This window comes from Mesoplodon mirus (assembly GCF_964341445.2).
Source record: "Mesoplodon mirus genome assembly, chromosome: 7".
Classification (NCBI taxonomy): Eukaryota; Metazoa; Chordata; class Mammalia; order Artiodactyla; family Ziphiidae; genus Mesoplodon; species Mesoplodon mirus.
The window spans coordinates 135,953,988-135,972,596 of record NC_138983.1 but is presented as its reverse complement, the minus strand read 5'-3'; the positions used below and the strand labels follow the sequence as shown (position 1 = coordinate 135,972,596).

General features: G+C 36.6%; 1 protein-coding gene across 3 annotated transcripts in view; it reads left to right on the top strand.

Annotated features, from left to right (window-relative positions):
• ARHGAP32 (Rho GTPase activating protein 32) overlaps positions 1-18,609 on the top strand; it is a 255,708-nt gene that overhangs the window by 120,916 nt on the left and 116,183 nt on the right. For 2 of the 3 annotated variants that reach the window (XM_082626852.1, XM_082626850.1), the window contains exons 3-5: positions 4,628-4,719; positions 5,265-5,306; positions 5,680-5,764. In XM_082626852.1, coding sequence (XP_082482978.1) covers positions 4,628-4,719; positions 5,265-5,306; positions 5,680-5,764 — 219 coding nt within the window. The remainder of the gene's footprint in view (positions 1-4,627; positions 4,720-5,264; positions 5,307-5,679; positions 5,765-18,609) is intronic. The other variant, XM_082626851.1, reaches the window with a different exon arrangement.

Sequence of the window (18,609 nt, the reverse complement as noted above, 5' to 3'; positions counted from 1 at the left end):
TAGGTTTTGGGTCATCGTGTTTTCATTGTCATTTGTTTCTAGGTATATTTTGATTTCCTCTTTGATTTCTTCAGTGATCTGTTGGTTACTTAGTAGTGTATTGTTTAGCCTCCATGTGTATGTATTTTTTACAGGTTTTTTCCTGTAATTGATACCTAGTCTCATAGCGTTGTGGTCAGAAAAGATAGTTGATACGATTTCAATTTTCTTAAATTTACCAAGGCTTGATTTGTGACCCAAGATAGTATCTATCCTGGAGAATGTTCCATGAGCACTTGAGAAGAAAGTGTATTGTGTTGTTTTTGGATGGAATATCTTATAAATATCAATTAAGTCCATCTGGTTTAATGTGTCATTTGAAGCTTGTGTTTCCTTATTTATTTTCATTTTGGTTGATCTGTCCTTTGGTGAAAGTGGGGTGTTAAAGTCCCCTACAATGATTATGTTCCTGTTGATTTCCCTTTTTATGGCTGTTAACATTTGCCTTATGTATTGAGGGCTCCTCTTTTGGGTGCATAACTATTTACAGTTGTTATATCTTCTTGGATTGATCCCTTGAGCATTATGTAGTGTGCTTTTTGTCTCTTGTAGTAGCCTTTATTTTTATTTATTTATTTATTTGTTTTTGCGGTACAAGGGCCTCTCACTGTTGTGGCCTCTCCCGTTGCAGAGCACAGGCTCCGGACACGCAGGCTCAGCAACCATGGCTCACGGGCCCAGCCGCTCCGCGGCATGTGGAATCTTCCCGGACCGGGGCACAAACCCATGTTCCCTGCATCAGCAGGTGGACTCTCAATCACTGCGCCACCAGGGAAGCCCTAGCCTTTATTTTAAAGTCTATTTTGTCTGATATGAGAATTGCTCCTGCAGCTTTCTTTTAATTTCCATTTGCATGGAATATCCTTTTCCATCCCCTCACTTTCAGTCTGAATGTGTCCCTAGGTCTGAAGTGGGTCTTTCGTAGCAGCGTATATATGGGTCTTGTTTTGTATCCATTCAGCCAGTCTGTGTCTTTTGATTCGAGCTTTAATCCATTTACATTTAAGGTAATTATCTATATGTATGTTCCTATTACCATTTTCTTAATTGTTTTGGGTTTGTTATTGTAGGTCTTTTCCTTCTCTTGTGTTTCCTGCCTAGAGAAGTTCCTTTAGCATTTGTTGTAAAGCTGGTTTGGTGGTGCTGAATTCTCTTAGCTTTTGCTTGTCTTCAAAGGTTTTAATTTCTCTGTCAAATCTGAATGAGATCCTTGCTGGTTAGAGTAATCTTGGTTGTAGGTTTTCCCCTTTCATCACTTTAAATATGTCCTGCTAGTCCTTTCTGGCTTGCAGAGTTTCTGCTGAAAGATCAGCTGTTAACCTTATGGGGAGTCCCTTGTATGTTATGTGTTGCTTTTCCTTTGCTGCTTTTTTTTTTTTGTGTGTGTGTGTGTGTGTGTGTGTTACGCGGGCCTCTCACTGTTGTGGCCTCTGCCCTTGCGGAGCACAGGCTCCGGACGCACAGGCTCAGCGGCCATGGCTCACGGGCCCAGCCGCTCCGCGGCATGTGGGACCTTCCCGGACCGGGTCACGAACCCGCGTCCCCTGCATCGGCAGGCGGACTCCGAACCACTGCGCCACCAGGGAAGCCCTCCTTTCCTGCTTTTAATATTTTTTCTTTGTATGTAATCTTTGATAGTTTGATTAATACGTGTCTTGGCATGTTTCTCCTTGGATTTATCCTGTATGCGACTCTTTGTGCTTCCTGGACTTGATTAACTTATTTCCTTTCCCATATTAGGGAAGTTTTCAACTATAATCTCTTCAAATATTTTCTCAGTCCCTTTCTTTTTCTCTTCTTCTTCTGGGACCCCTATAATTCAAATATTGTTGTGTTTAATGTTGTCCCAGAGGTCTCTATGACTGTCCTCAGTTCTTTTCATTCTTTTTTCTTTATTCTGCTTTGCAGTAGTAATTTCCACTATTTTATCTTCCAGGTCACTTATCTGTTCTTCTGCCTCAGTCATTCTGCTTTTGATTCCTTCTAAAGAATTTTTAATTTCATTTATTGTGTTGTTCGTCACTGTTTCTTTGCTCCTTAGTTCTTCTAGGTCCTTGTTAAACGTTTCTCGTATTTTCTCCATTCTATTTACAAGATTTTGGATCATCTTTACTATCATTACTCTGAATTCTTTTTCAGGTAGAATGCCTATTTCCTCTTCAGTTTTTTGGTCTGGTGGGTTTTTACCTTGCTCCTTCATCTGCTGCGTATTATTCTTTCTTCTCATTTTACTTAACTTACTGTGTTTGAGGTCTCCTTTTTGCAGGCTGCAGGTTTATAGTTCCCATTGTTTTTGGTGTCTGCCCCCAGTGGGTAAGGTTGATTCCATGTGTTGTGTAGGCTTCTTGGTGGAGGGGACTGGTGCCTGCTTGTGTCCTGTGGATGAGGCTGGATCTTGTCTTTCTGGTGGGCAGGACCGTGACTGGTATTGTGTTTTGGGGTGTCTGTGAACTCCTTATGATTTTAGGCTGCCTCTCTGCTAATGGGTGGAGTTGTGTTCCTGTCTTGCTAGTTGTTTGGCATGGGGTGTCCAGCACTGGAGCTTGCTGGTCGTCAAGTGGAGCTGGGTCTTAGAGTTGAGATGGAGATCTCTGGGAGAGCTCTCACTGATTGATATTATGTTGGGCCGGGAGGTCTGTGGTGGTCCAGTGTCCTGAACTTGGCTCTCCCACCTCAGCGGTTCAAGCCTGACACCCAGCCAGAGCACCAACACCCTTTTGGGAAGTCTGAGGTCTTCTGCCAGTACTCAGTAGGGTCCTGTAGGAGTTGTTCCGCATCTAGATGTATTTTTGATGTGTTTGTGCGGAGCAAGGTGATGTCCACATCTTATTCCTCCACCATCTTGAAGGTCCTCCTTGGCTCTTTTTTTTTTTTTTGAATAAGAAAACCTTTTTAAAAATTGGCGGGGCTTCCCTGGTGGCGCAGTGGTTGAGAGTCTGCCTGCTGATGTGGGGGACACGGGTTCGTGCCCCGGTCTGGGAGGATCACACATGCCACGGAGCGGCTGGGCCCGTGAGCCATGGCTGCTGAGCCTGTGCGTCTGGAGCCTGTGATCCGCAACGAGAGATTCCACAGCAGTGAGAGGCCCGTGTACTGCAAAAAAAAAAAAAAAATTGAACTGATGTTGTGAATTTCTTCTCTTTTTTATTTTATTGAGGTATATTGATGTGTAATACTGTATTAGTTTCTGGTACACAACATAATGATTTGATATTTGTATACATTGTGAAATGATCACAACAGTAAGTCTAATTAACATCTGTCACCATACATAGTTAGAAAATGTGTTTTTTTTTCTTGTGATGAGTACTTTGTTTTTTAAATTAAAAAAAAATTTTTCTTTGGCCACACCATCTGGCATGTGGGATCTTAGTTCCCCAACCAGGGATCAAATCCATGCCCCCTGCATTGGAAACATGGAGTCTTAACCACTGAATAGCCTGGGATGTCCTGTGATGAGTGCTTTTAAGATCTACTCTCTTTGTAATTTTCAGATGTGCAATACCATATTATTAATTATAGTCATTGTGCTGTACATTAAATCCCCATGACTGTTTCATTTTGTTGCTGGAAGTTTGTATGTTTTGACCTCTTCACCTTTTTCATCTATCCACCACCCCTACCTCTGGCAATCACCAGTCTTTTCTCTGTATCTGTGAGCTTGTTTTTTTTTTCATATTGATTTGATTTTAGATTCCATGTATAGGTGAGATCATACAGTATTTGTCTTTTTTCTGACTTAATTTCACTTAGCATAACGCCCTTAAGTTCCATCCACGTTGTTACAAAAGGCAGGATGTCATTCTTTTTTATGGCTGAGTAATATTCCACTGTATATATTTACTGCATCTTCTTTGTGGATCTCCACTTAACTCATTTTAAATGCTCAACCCACATTATTCTCCCCTACTGCATTATGTGACACTGGCTATACTAATTTTTTCTGTTACAAGTCATAGATTGTATAGCATAAATTTGTTTTTTAATATAGATAGTTGGATTTGCTGTTTGCTTTCTCCAGAGTGTGAAGAACTTTTTCATTTTCCAGTTTCTGTTGTTAAAATGATACAGGTGAATGTTTCACTAAAGTTAAAAAATCACTGCTATGAAAACTGGCAGTGTAAGAAGTAATTTGGAGGTATTACATAGATGGTACTTTCAAATTTTAGTGTGAGAAATGTATGTTGTGATCTCCTAATTATGTTCACATATACCATTTAAACTTTTATTAATCATTGTAACCATGGTTATTTTGTTCCAACAACTCTTGGGGGAGATTTTAGTTTGTGCTGAGGCACATAATATAATAATTGATTTCAAAATTTGATTATAAGAGAATGGAAATTCTTAGTTTAACAAAAATTTTTTCCTTTTACAGTAAAGTTAAATATTTTTAGGTGAATATTTTTCCTTATTCTTAACAATTAAAAGTCAAGTAAGTTATAATTTTAAGAAGAGATTATTAAATCTGTATGTATTTCTTTTGGTGTGGAGTCAGCAGAACCATTGAAATGAGCTATAGTCTGCTTTTTTAAATGTATTCATAATAAAGGGATAGTCATAAATCTTTTGTCTTTATTTTTTTAAGGCAAGAGGAGCAGACATTCCAGAGATTCCTGGAGACCTTAGTCTTAAGACATGTGGCAGTACAACCAGTATGAAAGTTAAACATGTGAAAAAGTAAGTATAATTTTACAGCGGGTTTTAAGTGAATTTCTATAAACGGAAATCAGTTCTTTAGTTCTGTTAAAACTTTTATCCAGATTTCTTACTAAATGAGCTCTTACTGTCCATACATTAAATTATGCTGTTAAGCCTTTAATTATCACTCATCTGTTAGCAGAATAGGTCTGAGGATTATCTACTTATCTAAAAATACACTTTAATTTTGTTCTTGTAACAACTTTTATGTTATTGTGTATTAGGTTGCATTTGTTCAATGGGAACAATCCAAGTATGTCTTTTTTGGTACCTTTAATACATGCTCTCAGTCATTTGGAAAAATCACTTTTGGTATTTGAGTTATGAAATTGCTGTTTCTCAGCTATGCTTTTGAGAAAGCCTGAGATGGATGCCAGTATTTGACTATTAAGTGAAATATCTGAAGGTATCCGTTTCAGTTTTAGGCAGAAAAACCGTCTTTTCACCTGGTGAAGGGTTAGATAGCTATGTTTTTATTCTAAGTAGAGGAAAGACAAGGATAAAAATGTTCATTCTGCATCCAGACCCACCAATCCAGGACTGATGGGCTGTGACAACATTCACAGGTAAAATCTGGTTTTGTATATTGTGGTGGGAATGCTGCTTCTGCTTAGAGCAGGCTGTTGACAGTTTCCATAACATTCACTGAAAGCCTAGTTTTTCTAGGGCCATTGATGTGGGTCAGGATTAGAAGAGTACTATAGTGATGCTTTTTATTTTACTTTTTTCTTTCGGTTTTGACTTGTGCACTGAATGTAATTTCCATTTGATTCTGTGTATTTCTGAAAAGGTATGTGTGGATATATGTGCTCATGTGCATGTGCTTATTAAATAGTTTTGCTTGTTGCATGAGTTCTTCAACCTGTTTTATTTCCTCCTTAAGTTTAGTAATTTTGACTGTTCCAGTATCTTGTATCTCATTTATTTCATGTACTTCAGGTTACCCTTCACTAAAGGTCACTTTCCGAAGATGGCTGAATGTGCACATTTCCATTATGAGAACGTTGAGTTTGGCAGCATACAGGTATATTTGAGATATTTCCTGCATACTGAATCAAGACATATTTATATCTTTAACTGTGTATCTGATAGGTGACACTTAGAAGTAGTTTTTTCTATTGATGTCTTATTGGTTGATGTGAAGACTTTTTTCTCTTCTATTGACTAATATTTGACACCTGATGACTCCTGTTTCAAGTGGAAACAGTATAAAAGAATCTGTATAAATTTCAGAATTTCTATCAGATTCCTAGACAGAGTTTGCCACTGTTTGATAGCATGAACTATTTTAGTCATTACCTGACTGTTGTGTTGGGTCATAGTGGTGATGGATAAATCAGAGTTGGAGTGAAGGTGGAGTAGGGGTTAGGGAGAGAAGTGCTAATGGAGTTTTTTTTCAATATTTTTCTTATTGTAAAGTATATTATGTATATACATGTATATAAAACACATTTATAATATATTTTATATACATATTTATGTACATTTTAAAGCCTAGGTTAAGAGATAGATATTTCCTGTGTCCCTCTTGTGTTTCATTTACCTTCCCTACCCGAGAGGTCACTTATACCATGACTTTTGTAATATTTGTTACCTTACATTTTTAAAATAGTTTTACTCTCTATATGCATTCCTAATCAATATGGCATTCAGGTTTACCTTTTTGAACTTAACATAATTGGAATTATTCTAATTTGTTCAGCAGATACTTACTGAGCAAGTACTATGTACGAGGCACTGTTTTAGGTGCTTTGGCTATATTAGTGAACAACAACAACCAAAATCAAAGACCCATTCTTAAAGAGCATAGAAGAAGGCCAAGAAGATAAGAGTTATGGTCAAAAAGTAGAGCAGGGTTAGAAGGATCAGGGGTTCTTGGGGGTAAGTTGAAATATCAAACCAGTTTGGGCTTCATTATTGAATGTATTCCTTCTTGCTTCTTTCATTTAACATTGTGAAATTTATCCTTGCATATCCATACATCCTTGTATGTACTCATAGTTTGTTCAGTTTGTTCACAGCTGTGTATTAATCCATATTCTGCATATGTCACAAGTAATTTATTGATTCTTTTATTTTTTTGAAATTTGGGTTATTGTCAGTTTTTGGCTGTTTTAAACAACATCTCAGTGAACATTGTTCTATGTGAATCCTGATGTACAAATGCCAACTATTTTTAAAGTGGTTTACAAATTTATACTCCCATAAGCAGTAAACGAGAGTAGTTGTTCCACATCCTTGCCAACTCTTGGTTGTTTGATACTTACTTGTTAATTTTTACCAATCTGTTGGGGATGTAATTCTCACTGCATTTTTCTTTTTTTTTTGCGGTAAGCGGGCCTCTCACTGTTGTGGCCTCTTGCGTTGCGGAGCACAGGCTCCGGATGTGTAGGCTTAGTGGCCATGGCTCACAGGCACAGCCGCTCCGCGGCATGTGGGATCTTCCTGGACCGGGGCACGAACCCGTGTCCCCTGCATCGGCAGGTGGACTCTCAACCACTGCGCCACCAGGGAAGCCCTCTCACTGCATTTTGATTTGCAGTCTCCTGATTTCTGATATGGTTGCTCAGCTCTTCAAATGTTTATTGGGCATCTGAGATTCCTATTTTTTTAAACTCTAGATCAAGCCTTTTGCTCATTTTGTTTTATATATTTGCTTGTATTTTTCTTATTCATTCATGGGAATGCTTTACATATTTTGGATCTTAGTCCTTTCATGTTGCATCTAGTCCTTTATTGTTTTTGTATGTGAACTAAAGACACTTTCTCTCACCCTGTGGTATGTTTCTTTCACTCTCTTTTTTCTGCTTTTAGTGTTCAGGCATTGACTATTTTATTCTTTATTTTATGTAGTTGTATGTTTGTACAAATCTTCTGACTTGTAGTTTTTCTGTCATATTTAAGATGCCCTTCCCTGCTCTGAAGTTACAAAGATATTGTCCTACTTTTTTTCCTAAAAGTTTCATAGTTTTGACTTTAACATTCAAGTTACTTGTAATTGATATTTATGTATAGTGTGAAAAGAAGTGATGTTAAAAATTTTGAACCCCTAGTGTGACAACCAGTCAGAGTGGATATAAACCATAGCACTGGAGGTGAGTCCTGATGGCCTTCTCCCGTGCAAAGCATTACCCCTATAGTTGCATGGATCATTGGTGGTACAACATCTCAGTATTTTAACACTGTGATACCCACCAGTCCTTTTTAAAAGGAGTCCAATTTTATTATTATTTTAAAGTGTGATTAGCTATGTTAGAGTTCTGTAGTGAAACAGAACGAATTTGTGTGTGTGTGTGTGTGTGTGTGTGTGTGTGTGTGTGTGTGTGTAGAGAGAGAGAGGGAGAGATAAATAGATATTTAGATTTTAAGGAATTGGCTCATGTGGTTGTGGAGCTTTAGTAAGTCCTAAATCTCCAGAGTAGGCTGAAGACCAAGGGAAGAGTTGCTGTTGCAGTTTGAGTCCAAGGGCGCTCTGCTCTAGAGTTCCCTCTTCAACAGGGGAGGTCAGTCTTTTTTTCTATTAAGACCTGCAAGTGATTGGAGGGTAATCTTCTTTTCTCCCTCTCCATCTCCCTCTCCATTATGGAGGGTCATCTGCTTTACTCAGGGTCTACTGAATTAATTGTTAATCTCATCTAAAAAATAAGAGTACCATTTGGAATAATGTTTGCCCAAAAGCTGACACATAAGATTAACCATCACAGTCTGCCCCTTCTCAACTTGGCACCCCTTAAACCATACTTATTGCCAAATAAAGACAATAACAAAGTCATACTTCTGCCTAGCACCATTAACTATTTTTCATACAACCAAATACATTAACCCTTTTCCTAGAGTAGGATGCAAAGTCCTTGGGTAATGTTTAGTCTTCTTGATAACCCATAACTACTACACTGTGATGTAAAGTTAAAAATACTTAAATACCATGATCTAAATCTTACATTATATAAGGTGATAAGAGAGGGAAGAAAACGAAGATGTTTGTTACAGGTGCATGCGTGTGCACACACACAGGAACATATTCATAACAAAATAAGGAGGAAGTGCTCATGGCAAGTATAGTTCTTGATTCTGTAAACAGTCATATACTTGTAGGTGGTGTTACAGTTGCCTTCACCCACCACTCACTCTGTATTTCCCTCTGCCCTCAGCAAGAACCTCGGCTGGCTGTGGTTCTTTACCTGGTGAGGCAACCCAAACCTTCATTCTGGGTCTGGCCATTAATAGTCCTGCCTGAACTGGGTTCTTGTTATTTTCCATTGAGTTTAATGATGGGGCATGGTGATACTAAGGACACCCTAAGGGATCCCATCTATTCCAGACATACTCTGCATTACCTCCATTGTGAAGTAGCTGTCCAGTTTCCCCCTGGTAGTCAGGATCAGTCATACCGGCCCGTACCATAATGCCCTTCTTTGTCTGTTGATCTAGAGGCATAAGGAGCTCAAAGTGGCCGAACAGCATTCTTAACTTCTAGTTCATTGGAATCACTGTTGTGTTTTCTGGTGGAAACATTCCTCCCCTTGGAACTAAGACTACTAGGCCAGTAGAGCATATAGTCATGGAGACAGGAAACACTAAGATTGCTAGTGAGTCACTCTGAGTCACACTGAGTGGTACCACTCCCATTTCCACCCCCTTGATTCCTGGTTCTCCAGTCTGATGAAAGACACTAATGACTCTGTGTCCAATAGTAAAGAGAGCATGGATAGTCCATGGCATGATGAGGCAATAGAGATATGCGTAATGTGCCATTGGATGCTTGGAATCAAACACTTGTAGGAGACAAGGTTCTGGATGAACATATATATGATATAACATTTGAACATTTTTGTCAAACTAATGGGTATAATAAGGTTTTCATTTCCCTAATGATTAGTGATGTTCAGCATCTTTTCTTGTACTTATTGTCCATTTGTATTTCTTCTTTGGAGAAATGTCTATTGAAAGTCCTTTCCCCATTTTTGAATTGTGTTGTTTAGTTTTTGTTGTTGTTGAGTTTTAGGAATTCTTTTTATATAACCTGTTTGTGTCTTTTAATCTAAAGTGAGTCTTCTTTTAGACAGCATATAGTTGGATCACTTTTTTTTTTAATCCATTGGGTCCATCTTTGTCTTTTGATTGGAGAGTTTAATCCATTTCATCTAGGATAATTGCTGATTAGGAAGAATTACTTCTGTCATTTTGCTATTTGTTTTCTCTGTGTATTATAGATGTCTTGTCCCTCATTTTTTGCATTAGTCCTCTTTTGCTTTTAGTTAATTTTTTGGTAGTGAAATGTTTCAATTCCTTTCTCATTTCCTTTTGTGTCTATCTATGGATATTCCTTTGTGGTTACCATGGGGATTACATTTAACATCCTAAGTTATAACACTCTAATTATACCAACTTAACTTCAATGACATACCAAAACTCTGCTCCGTTACAGCTTGGTCCCCATACGTTTCAGTTGTTGATGTCATATAATTATATTTTTTACATTGTGTATCCCTAAAACATAAACTAGTAATTCTTTTAAATACATTAGTCTCTTAAATTATGTCGAAAACAAAATGTGGGGTTACAAACTAAATTTCCAATACTCGCTTTTAGACTTATAATTTTAAAAAAGTATTAGTTCCTTAAGTCATGTAGAAAACAAAAACTGGTTACAAAGCATTGTTACACAATCCCAGGTTTTATGGTTGCCCATGTATTTACCTTTACTGAGGTCTTTATTTGTTCGTATGTTTTCTAGTTATTATCAAGCATCATTTTATTTCAACTTGGAGGACTCCCTTGAGCATCTCATGCAAAATAAGCCTAATGTTAATGAACTTCCTCAGCTTTTGTTTATTTGGGAATGTCTTATTTTATCTCTCACTTTTGAAGGGTGGTTTGCTGGATATGTATTCTTGGTTGACAATTTTATTCTTTTAGCAGTTTGAATTTGTTGCCCCACTGCGTTCTGGCCTCCAAAGTTTCTGATAAGAAATCTGATAATCTCATTGAAGATCCCTTGTATGTGACTAGTTGCTTCTCCCTTGCTACTTTTAAGATTCTTTCATTGTATTTGGATTTTGAAAGTTTGATTATAATGTGTCTTGTGTGGGTTTCTTGAAGTTCATCTTACTTGGAGTTTGTTGAGCTTCTTGGCTATTTATATTCATATCTTCAATCAAATTTTGGAAGTTTTCAGGAAGTATTTCTTCAAATATTCTCTCTGTCCTTTGTCTCTCTGTTTCATTCTGAGATTCCTACAGTGTGTATGGGATGGTGCCCCAGAGGTTCTGTAGGCTCTGTTCACTTTTCTTCATTCTTTTTTTTTTTTTCCTGTTCCTCAGACTCAGTAATTTCCATTGTCATATCTTCACGTTCACTGATTCTTTCTTCTGATTACACATATTTGCCCTTAAGTCCCTCTTGTGAAATATTCATTGTTGTTATTGTACTTTCAGGTGCAGAATTTCTTTTTAGAAACTTGTCTTTTTGTTGATATTTCCATTTTGTTCGTATGTCATTTTCTTTACTTTTTCTACATTGTTCTTTAGTTTTGGAGAGCATCTTAAAAAAGTTATCTTAAAGTCTTTTCCTAGTAGATCTACTATCACTTTTTTTTATGGTTGTTTCTGTTGATTTATTTTTTTCCTTTGGATGGGCTATAGTTTTCTATTTCTTTGTGTACCTAATGGCTTTTTGTTGATTCAGACATTTGAATGTGGTAGTAGTTACTAACTTCAGAAATCTGATTTTTGCCCCTTCCCTGAGGTTTGCTGTTTTATGTTTTTGTTTATTTTATTTTATTTTTAATTGTTGTAGCCTCACTCTGTGCCAAGGACTAGCCTGAGGTGTAAACTTAAGGTCTCCTCAGGTATTTCCTGAGCCTGCACGTGTCCCTGGGCATCTTCCCCATGTATGCAGTTGGTTTGGATTGTCCTAGTCTATAATCTCTGGCTCCCCAAAGGGGAAGAAGAAAAATTAAGGAGGGGAAAGGGCACTGGGCCTTTAAATTCTTTGGAAGTTGCTTCAGCTAATGGGGGAGGGGCTTGCAACCATATGGGGTGTGTGTAACAACATGACTGTCTGCCTGTTTGCACCTCTGCTATCAGGAGCAGCCATCAGAGCCCAGGTCCTTCTTATTTATGGGGCAGGCTCCTTTTTGCCCACCCTGGCTCTCACAAGCTGCATGCAGGCTGCTCCTTGAGTGTATGAGGCATGTGCCGAGGTGCTGGGGATGGGGAGCTGCTACTGTGCTAAGAGCTGAGATGGACCAAAATTCTCTGCAGTGTATCGTCCAAGTCTTCACCTGGAAGTCCCAAGCCTTCAGTAGACTCCAGAGTTACAGAATAATTGCATCAGCTTCTGCCAGTGCAATTACTGTCTAGGTGGGAGAATCCTGATGCTTCCTACTCCACCATCTTCCCAGAATCTTCCTTCTCAGAATCCTTACTTATTTTTAATATAGGATTGACAGTATGTGCTGTGGAGAAAATAAGTAGGAAAACTTAGTAAAATGTGTTTGGAAGACGTCATCAGCCTTAAGCTCGGTAGCTCTGTTATATCTTCATAGGTATTCATACTGTCAGTTGACTGACTCAGTTTTGCCTATTAATATGTCCCAGTTGTGGGACATTCTGCAGTTACATACCTTCTCTTTTTTTTTTCACTCTGATCTGAGGAATTTCTCTTAGACTTACGGATTTCTTGTGCTCATATTTATAGCTCTTTCTCTTCCTCAGATACTGAGAATTTATAGTTTCAATAGGCCATTGTATCCTAGAAAATGTCACTGTCCACTAAATTTTTAAAATCTGACAGTATTATATTTAACTTTAAGGCTTTCAGTTATAAAATGAAAATAATTATTCTTAATCCTATGTTATAAATTCTGATTCTCAATTTTATTTAGACTGAGAGACACAATTGCTTATAAAATAATTTATATGTAAGGGTTAATTTGGGCTAGTAGTATCATTACCATATAACATACAAAGGAAATTTTAATGGTTTCTTCTTTGAATTGTGGCATTGTGTCTCTAGTGGACTTCTCTGCATCTTCACTTGGATGACTAATAGCCTCTTAAATTTAGCATACTTAGAACAGTCCCCTCTCAAACCTGCTCCTCCTGCTGTGTTCCCCAACGTGATGAATAGCAACTCTTATCTTTCCAGTTCCTGACCAGCCAAACCTTGGAGTCATCTTGGATTTCTTTCCTTTTGTTACTCCTCACATCCAGTCCATCAGCAAAACTCTTGGCTCTGTCTTTAAAATATATCCAGGATCTGGCCACCCCAGCCTGTCTCAGCTGTCACCTTAAGTTAGCTGTTGTCCTTTCAGGGGGATTATTTCATTAGTCTTATATAGTTGGCATAACAGCAAGAATGATTCTTTTCAAATGTTAAGTCAGATCATGTCACTTTTTTGGAACCCTCCAATTATTTCTCCTGTTTTTCAGAGTAAAAGTCAAATTCTTTGAAATTCCCTGCATGGATTACAAGCTCTACCTCTGACCTCTTTGACCTCATCTCTTCTCCTCCCCTAAGTCTTAGAGTTCTGGCCACAGTTGCCTCTGCTCTCCCTCCGGTGTACAGGCTCCCTCCTCAGGACCACTGGACTCTCTGTTTCCTCTACTTGGAAAGTTCTTCTCCCTGGATATTCACATAAATTGCTACCTTCCCTTTTTTAAATAGTTGATCAAATGTTGTCTTCTCAAAGCAGGTGTACTTTCTGTACATAAGATGGCAATTCCTGGTCACCAGCAGTTTTCACCTCTCTTCTGTAATTAATTTTTCTCCATAACATTTACCACCATTTGGCATGCTAAATATTTTATTATTATTTATTCTTTTCTTTTCCACCTCAGCATCTATCTAGAACAGTGCCTGACATAAAAAATCACTCAATGAATATTTGTTGCATGAATGGATGAATGAATTTGAAGAAGAGATAAAATCTGCTTTAAAAATGCTTTTTTAATATTTTGAGTTTTTTCACCATTTAAATTTGCTCTAATAGGATAAGAATATATTTTCCTTATGAGTGTGCATTTATTTATTTACAGTAAAGCATCAAATAGAATGGATGATGAAAACTACAAATGCAAGTTAAAATTCCCTTTATGCCCTATTTCTTTTTTTAACTATTTATTATGTGTTGTCTAGAATTTTTCTATATATTTATAAAATAAATAGCAGTATCTCTAGATAGAGCTATAGCTATAACTATCTACCTAGCTATCTATAACCTTTAAAAAATATAGCTAGATGGAATTCTATACATACTATCTTGAAAATTCCTTTTTCACTTGATAGTATATTTTGTATTTTTTTTAATTTCAGTAATTTGGATTCACCTCATTCTTTTTCACAGCTACATAATATTTCATTTTATTATTATATCATAGTTTATTTAATCAGTTCCCTATTGATGGATATTCTGGGTTTTATTGATATGAAATAATCCATTAAATAAAATCCTGTAAGAGGATTTGCTGGGTCAAAGGGTATGTACATTTAAAATGTTGACAGTTGTTGCTAAGTTTATTTGCTTTCTGTCTCTGTAGATTTGCCTGTTCTTGACATTTCATATAAATATAATCATACACCATGTTGTCTTTTGTGCTGGCTTCTTTTACTTGGCCTAGTATTTTCAAGGTTCATCCATGTTGTGGCATTTATCAGTACTTCATTCCTTTTTATGGCTTAATGTTATTCTGTTGTGTGGACCTACCACATATTGTTAACCATTCTTTCGTTTGTGGTCATTTGAGTTGTTTCCGCTTTTTGGCCACTATAAACAATCATGTATGATTTTTTGTGTGAACATATGTTTTTGATTCTCTTGGTTTTATATGTCTTGTTGAATATAGCACCCTAGTGGGTGTGACTAGACAGATGTGCTGTTGGCCATTTACATACTTTTTTGAAGAAATGTCTATCAAGTCCATACTTTAATTGGGTTATTTGTTTTTTGTTGTTGAGTTGTAAGAATTCTTTATATTATTTGGAATACTAGACCCTTATCAGATACATAATTTGCAAATATTTTCTCACATCCTGTGGGTTGTCTTTTAACTTTCTTTATAGTGTCCTTTGAAGCATAGAAATTTGTAATTTTGGTAAAATCTGATTTATCCGTTTTTTTCTTTGGTTGCCTATGCTTTTGTTGTTATATCTGAGAAATCATTGCCTAACCCAATATGAAGATTGATATGAAGATTTATTCCTGTGGTTCCTTTTAAGAGTTTTATGGTTTTATCACTTACATTTATGTCTTTGATCCATTTCGAGTTAATTTTTGTATATAGTGTGATGTAGGGGGTCCAGATTCATTCTTTTGGATGCGAATATCCAGTTTTTTGAGCACCACTGTTGGAAAGACTGTTTTTCTCCCTTGATCTTGGCACTCCTGTTGAAAATCTATTGATGATAGATGTATGAGTTTATTGATGTACTCTCACCTCTATTCCTTTCGACTATATATATTCTATGCCAGTACCACACTGTTATTATCACTGTAACTTTGTAATGTGTTTTGAAATTGAGAAGTGTATGTCTGCCCACTTTGTTCTTCTTTTTCAAGATTGTTTTGTCTATTCTGAAGTCCCCTGGATTTCCATGTGAATTTTAGGATCAGCTTGTCCATTTTTTTAAAAAAGGGACAGTTGAAATTTTTATAGGAATTATGTTGATTCTTTAGTTCAATTTGCAGAATATAGCCATCTTAATAATATTGTCTTCCAGTCCTTGAACATGGGGTGTCTGCCCATATTCTTTAATTTTTTTCAACAATATTTTGTAGTTTTCTGCATACACGTGTTTCAGTTTTATGGTTAAATTTATTCCTAAGTATTTTATTCCTTTTGATGCTGTTGTAAACACTGAGCATCCTCCAACATTCCAGTTTGTAATTTAATTTGTGCCTGATAAAATAATTACCAAGCCTGTGTATACTTTTCCCAGTGAATTGGCAACACATATGCTTTTGATTGCACAACTATGTTCAAATCCTACTTCAGCTCAGTTCTAGCAGACCTTAGCCTATCTTTGATTTTCCTGTTCAAGTATCAGTTCACTATTTTCAGTTGTAACACGTGACAAAAAATGGCATTGTCCTGTTGAGGAGAAAGGATACTGGTGTGGGGTGGAATGGGTGTGGCCAGCTGGCAGGATGCTCTCACTGTGCCAGGTCAAAGTCTTGACCTTGAGGGAGGTTGTCAGTTAATCTTGGTCTTGTTTTCCTTATCTTCATACTGGATACACTAGAATAACCAGATGACAGCTAATGATCCTTCTAGCTAAGATGAACTGTGAGCTCTGACTTAAATGAACTGGGGATGTGACAAGGTGAAGAGGTAAAAGGATATAATGACACAGCAGGAGAGGCTGTACCATGTCATGTTCTTAGTTCTTAGTTCTTAGTCCACTTTTATGTAGAGCATGAATAAGCTGTCTTGAAAACTTAGTACAGATCATTACTCTGGTCACAGAAATAGATTGTTGAAACATCTTTGTATTCGTAGGACACACTCTACTTCTGGGCTAAATATTTAAACAATAAATTCCCTTTTTCACTCTTATCAGGATTTTATGATTCTTGTGTCTGTGCTCATTAGTGCTGTTGGTCTGTGTATTGTACGTGTCCGCTAGCCTGAGTTAGGGAACTTCACTGCCCCATACCCCTTAAACAGTAAATGTCTTGGAATAGTTTGTGGAAATGGGAATTACCTGTTCTTTGAAAGTTTAGTACGGTTTTCCTGTTTGGTTCCCATTTGAGGGCTTAATCTTTAATTACCATTTCAACTTATGATTATTGGTCTAGTCAGGTTCTTTTTAGGTCTAGTCAATGTCTCCTTAGGTCAGTTTTTATCTTTTCTGAGAAAATTGTCTGTTTAGTGTAGGCTTTCAAATTTGTGGGTATAAATTGTTGTGTACAAGATAGTCTTAACACTTGGTCTTATCAAGAAACCAGCTTCGGATTTTATTCATCAACGTGAGACTCTTTGTCTTCTCCCTCCCTCCTTTCATTTCTCCTTCCCTATTATTAATTAACTATTAATTCCTAAGCATACTTTTTTCCTTAGATAAATAAAATTGTATAGGCACTATTGATATTTTATTTGTTTTTGGTCCTTGTTTTTTAATAAGTGCATTTGAGTTTGGATATTTTCTCCCTGAATAGTACTTTGAACAGACTCTACAGGATTTGATGTATAAGTGTTATATTTTATTTACAGAAATTGAAACCTGAAGAAAAATATAAAGATAAGCAATTGCTAGGAAGGGCTTCTTATTATTTATTAAGTAAAACCACATGTAGTTTCAAATTCTGTATATTTATTATCTTTATTGCACTTCTCCTTGTATCATCTCCATTGTCCGAAAACAAACATTTATTCACATTCACGAACTATTTTTCAGTAAGAAGGAAACAAATCTTTTGCCCCTTGTAAAGATACATACTCAGTTTATTCAGCTTGATGCTGTTGGGGCGTGAGTCTCTTTCTGCTGTGCTTTATGTGATACCGCCATCTAGTGTGTAGAACACTAAGTGACTATGTGGGTTTACATTTTCTTTTATCATTCCGTTATCTGAAGCTGTGAGTTAATGTTTCTTTTTATCCAATTTCATATAAAGCATTAAGTTAAATTAGCCTGAATGCAAGAGCTCAGGTTTTGACCGAAGTACAGCACAGAAAAAGTATGAATGTGTAATACCTGTTTCCTGAGTGTTCTCTACTGAAGCTGCTGTGCAAGGGGCTTGGAAATGCTCCTGTGGCATAATGCTCAACTTTCAGGTTGTGCTTTTTCTTCAGTCGACACTTTCTCTCAGCAGACACAGTCTTGCCTTGATACTGGGAAATGTGGAAAAAGTAAAGTTTGATCTGAAATGTTGAAATGTTGAGGAGTAAAAGTATAAAATAACCCCCCCCCTCAATTTTCATTTCAAATGAAGTAATTGGAACTATAAGCCGGTGTTTATTGAATGCCTTCTGTGAGCCAAACATTATACTAAGTACTGTTTGTATGTTGTCTCATTGACCCTTCATAACAGTTTCAGTTGAGGAATTTGAGGCAAAAAGAGCTTGAGAACTTACCTAGGATGACAGCTACTAAGTGGTGGGGGTCTATGTTTGAATCAAGGCTTAGAGCTGTTCTGCACATTCTTTTGTAAAAGTACTAGAAAAGGATACACTGACAAAACTACTGTTTTAAGCAGGCAGATACCACAGTTTTGAAAGGCCTACATCTTTAATGTGTTTGAAGGTAAAAAGGTATGATGATTAATAGTGCAATGTAACCTGTGTGCTCTTAAGTAAATTTTCTAACTTTTCTGGGCCTCTTTCCTTGTTTGTAAAATAGGGATAAATATATCAATTCCAATATATATATATATATATATATATATATATATATATATATATATATATATATATACTTTCCTGATGACCTGAGGGTAGTGGTGTCAGGACTGAGGCAGTGGATAAAGAAAAGCTTTCCAAATAGGAGGGTTTATAACTGTAAGGAATTTTGTGACACACTACCCCTCACAAGAGAGACTGTATTGATAATATTCTTGTTGATCTAGTAATCAGTTTATTTAGATGTAATATTTCTTTTAATATAAAAACTGGCCTTATATAAAATTGTGAAATGGAGAATGTTAAAATAACAGGTGCATTTTCTGTAATTATAATTAATTTAAAAATTTAGCTCCAGTTTCAGATAGAATTAAACCTATAGCTTAGAATACTCAAATTGTAATGTATTTAGAAGGTTTCAGTTTTAAAAATAAAGATAAAGGAAACCGAAGAAAACACATCATTGCATTTTACCCCGTTGAATAGTAACATTGAAAATCTTTGGTTAACAAATCGTTAACTGATAAGA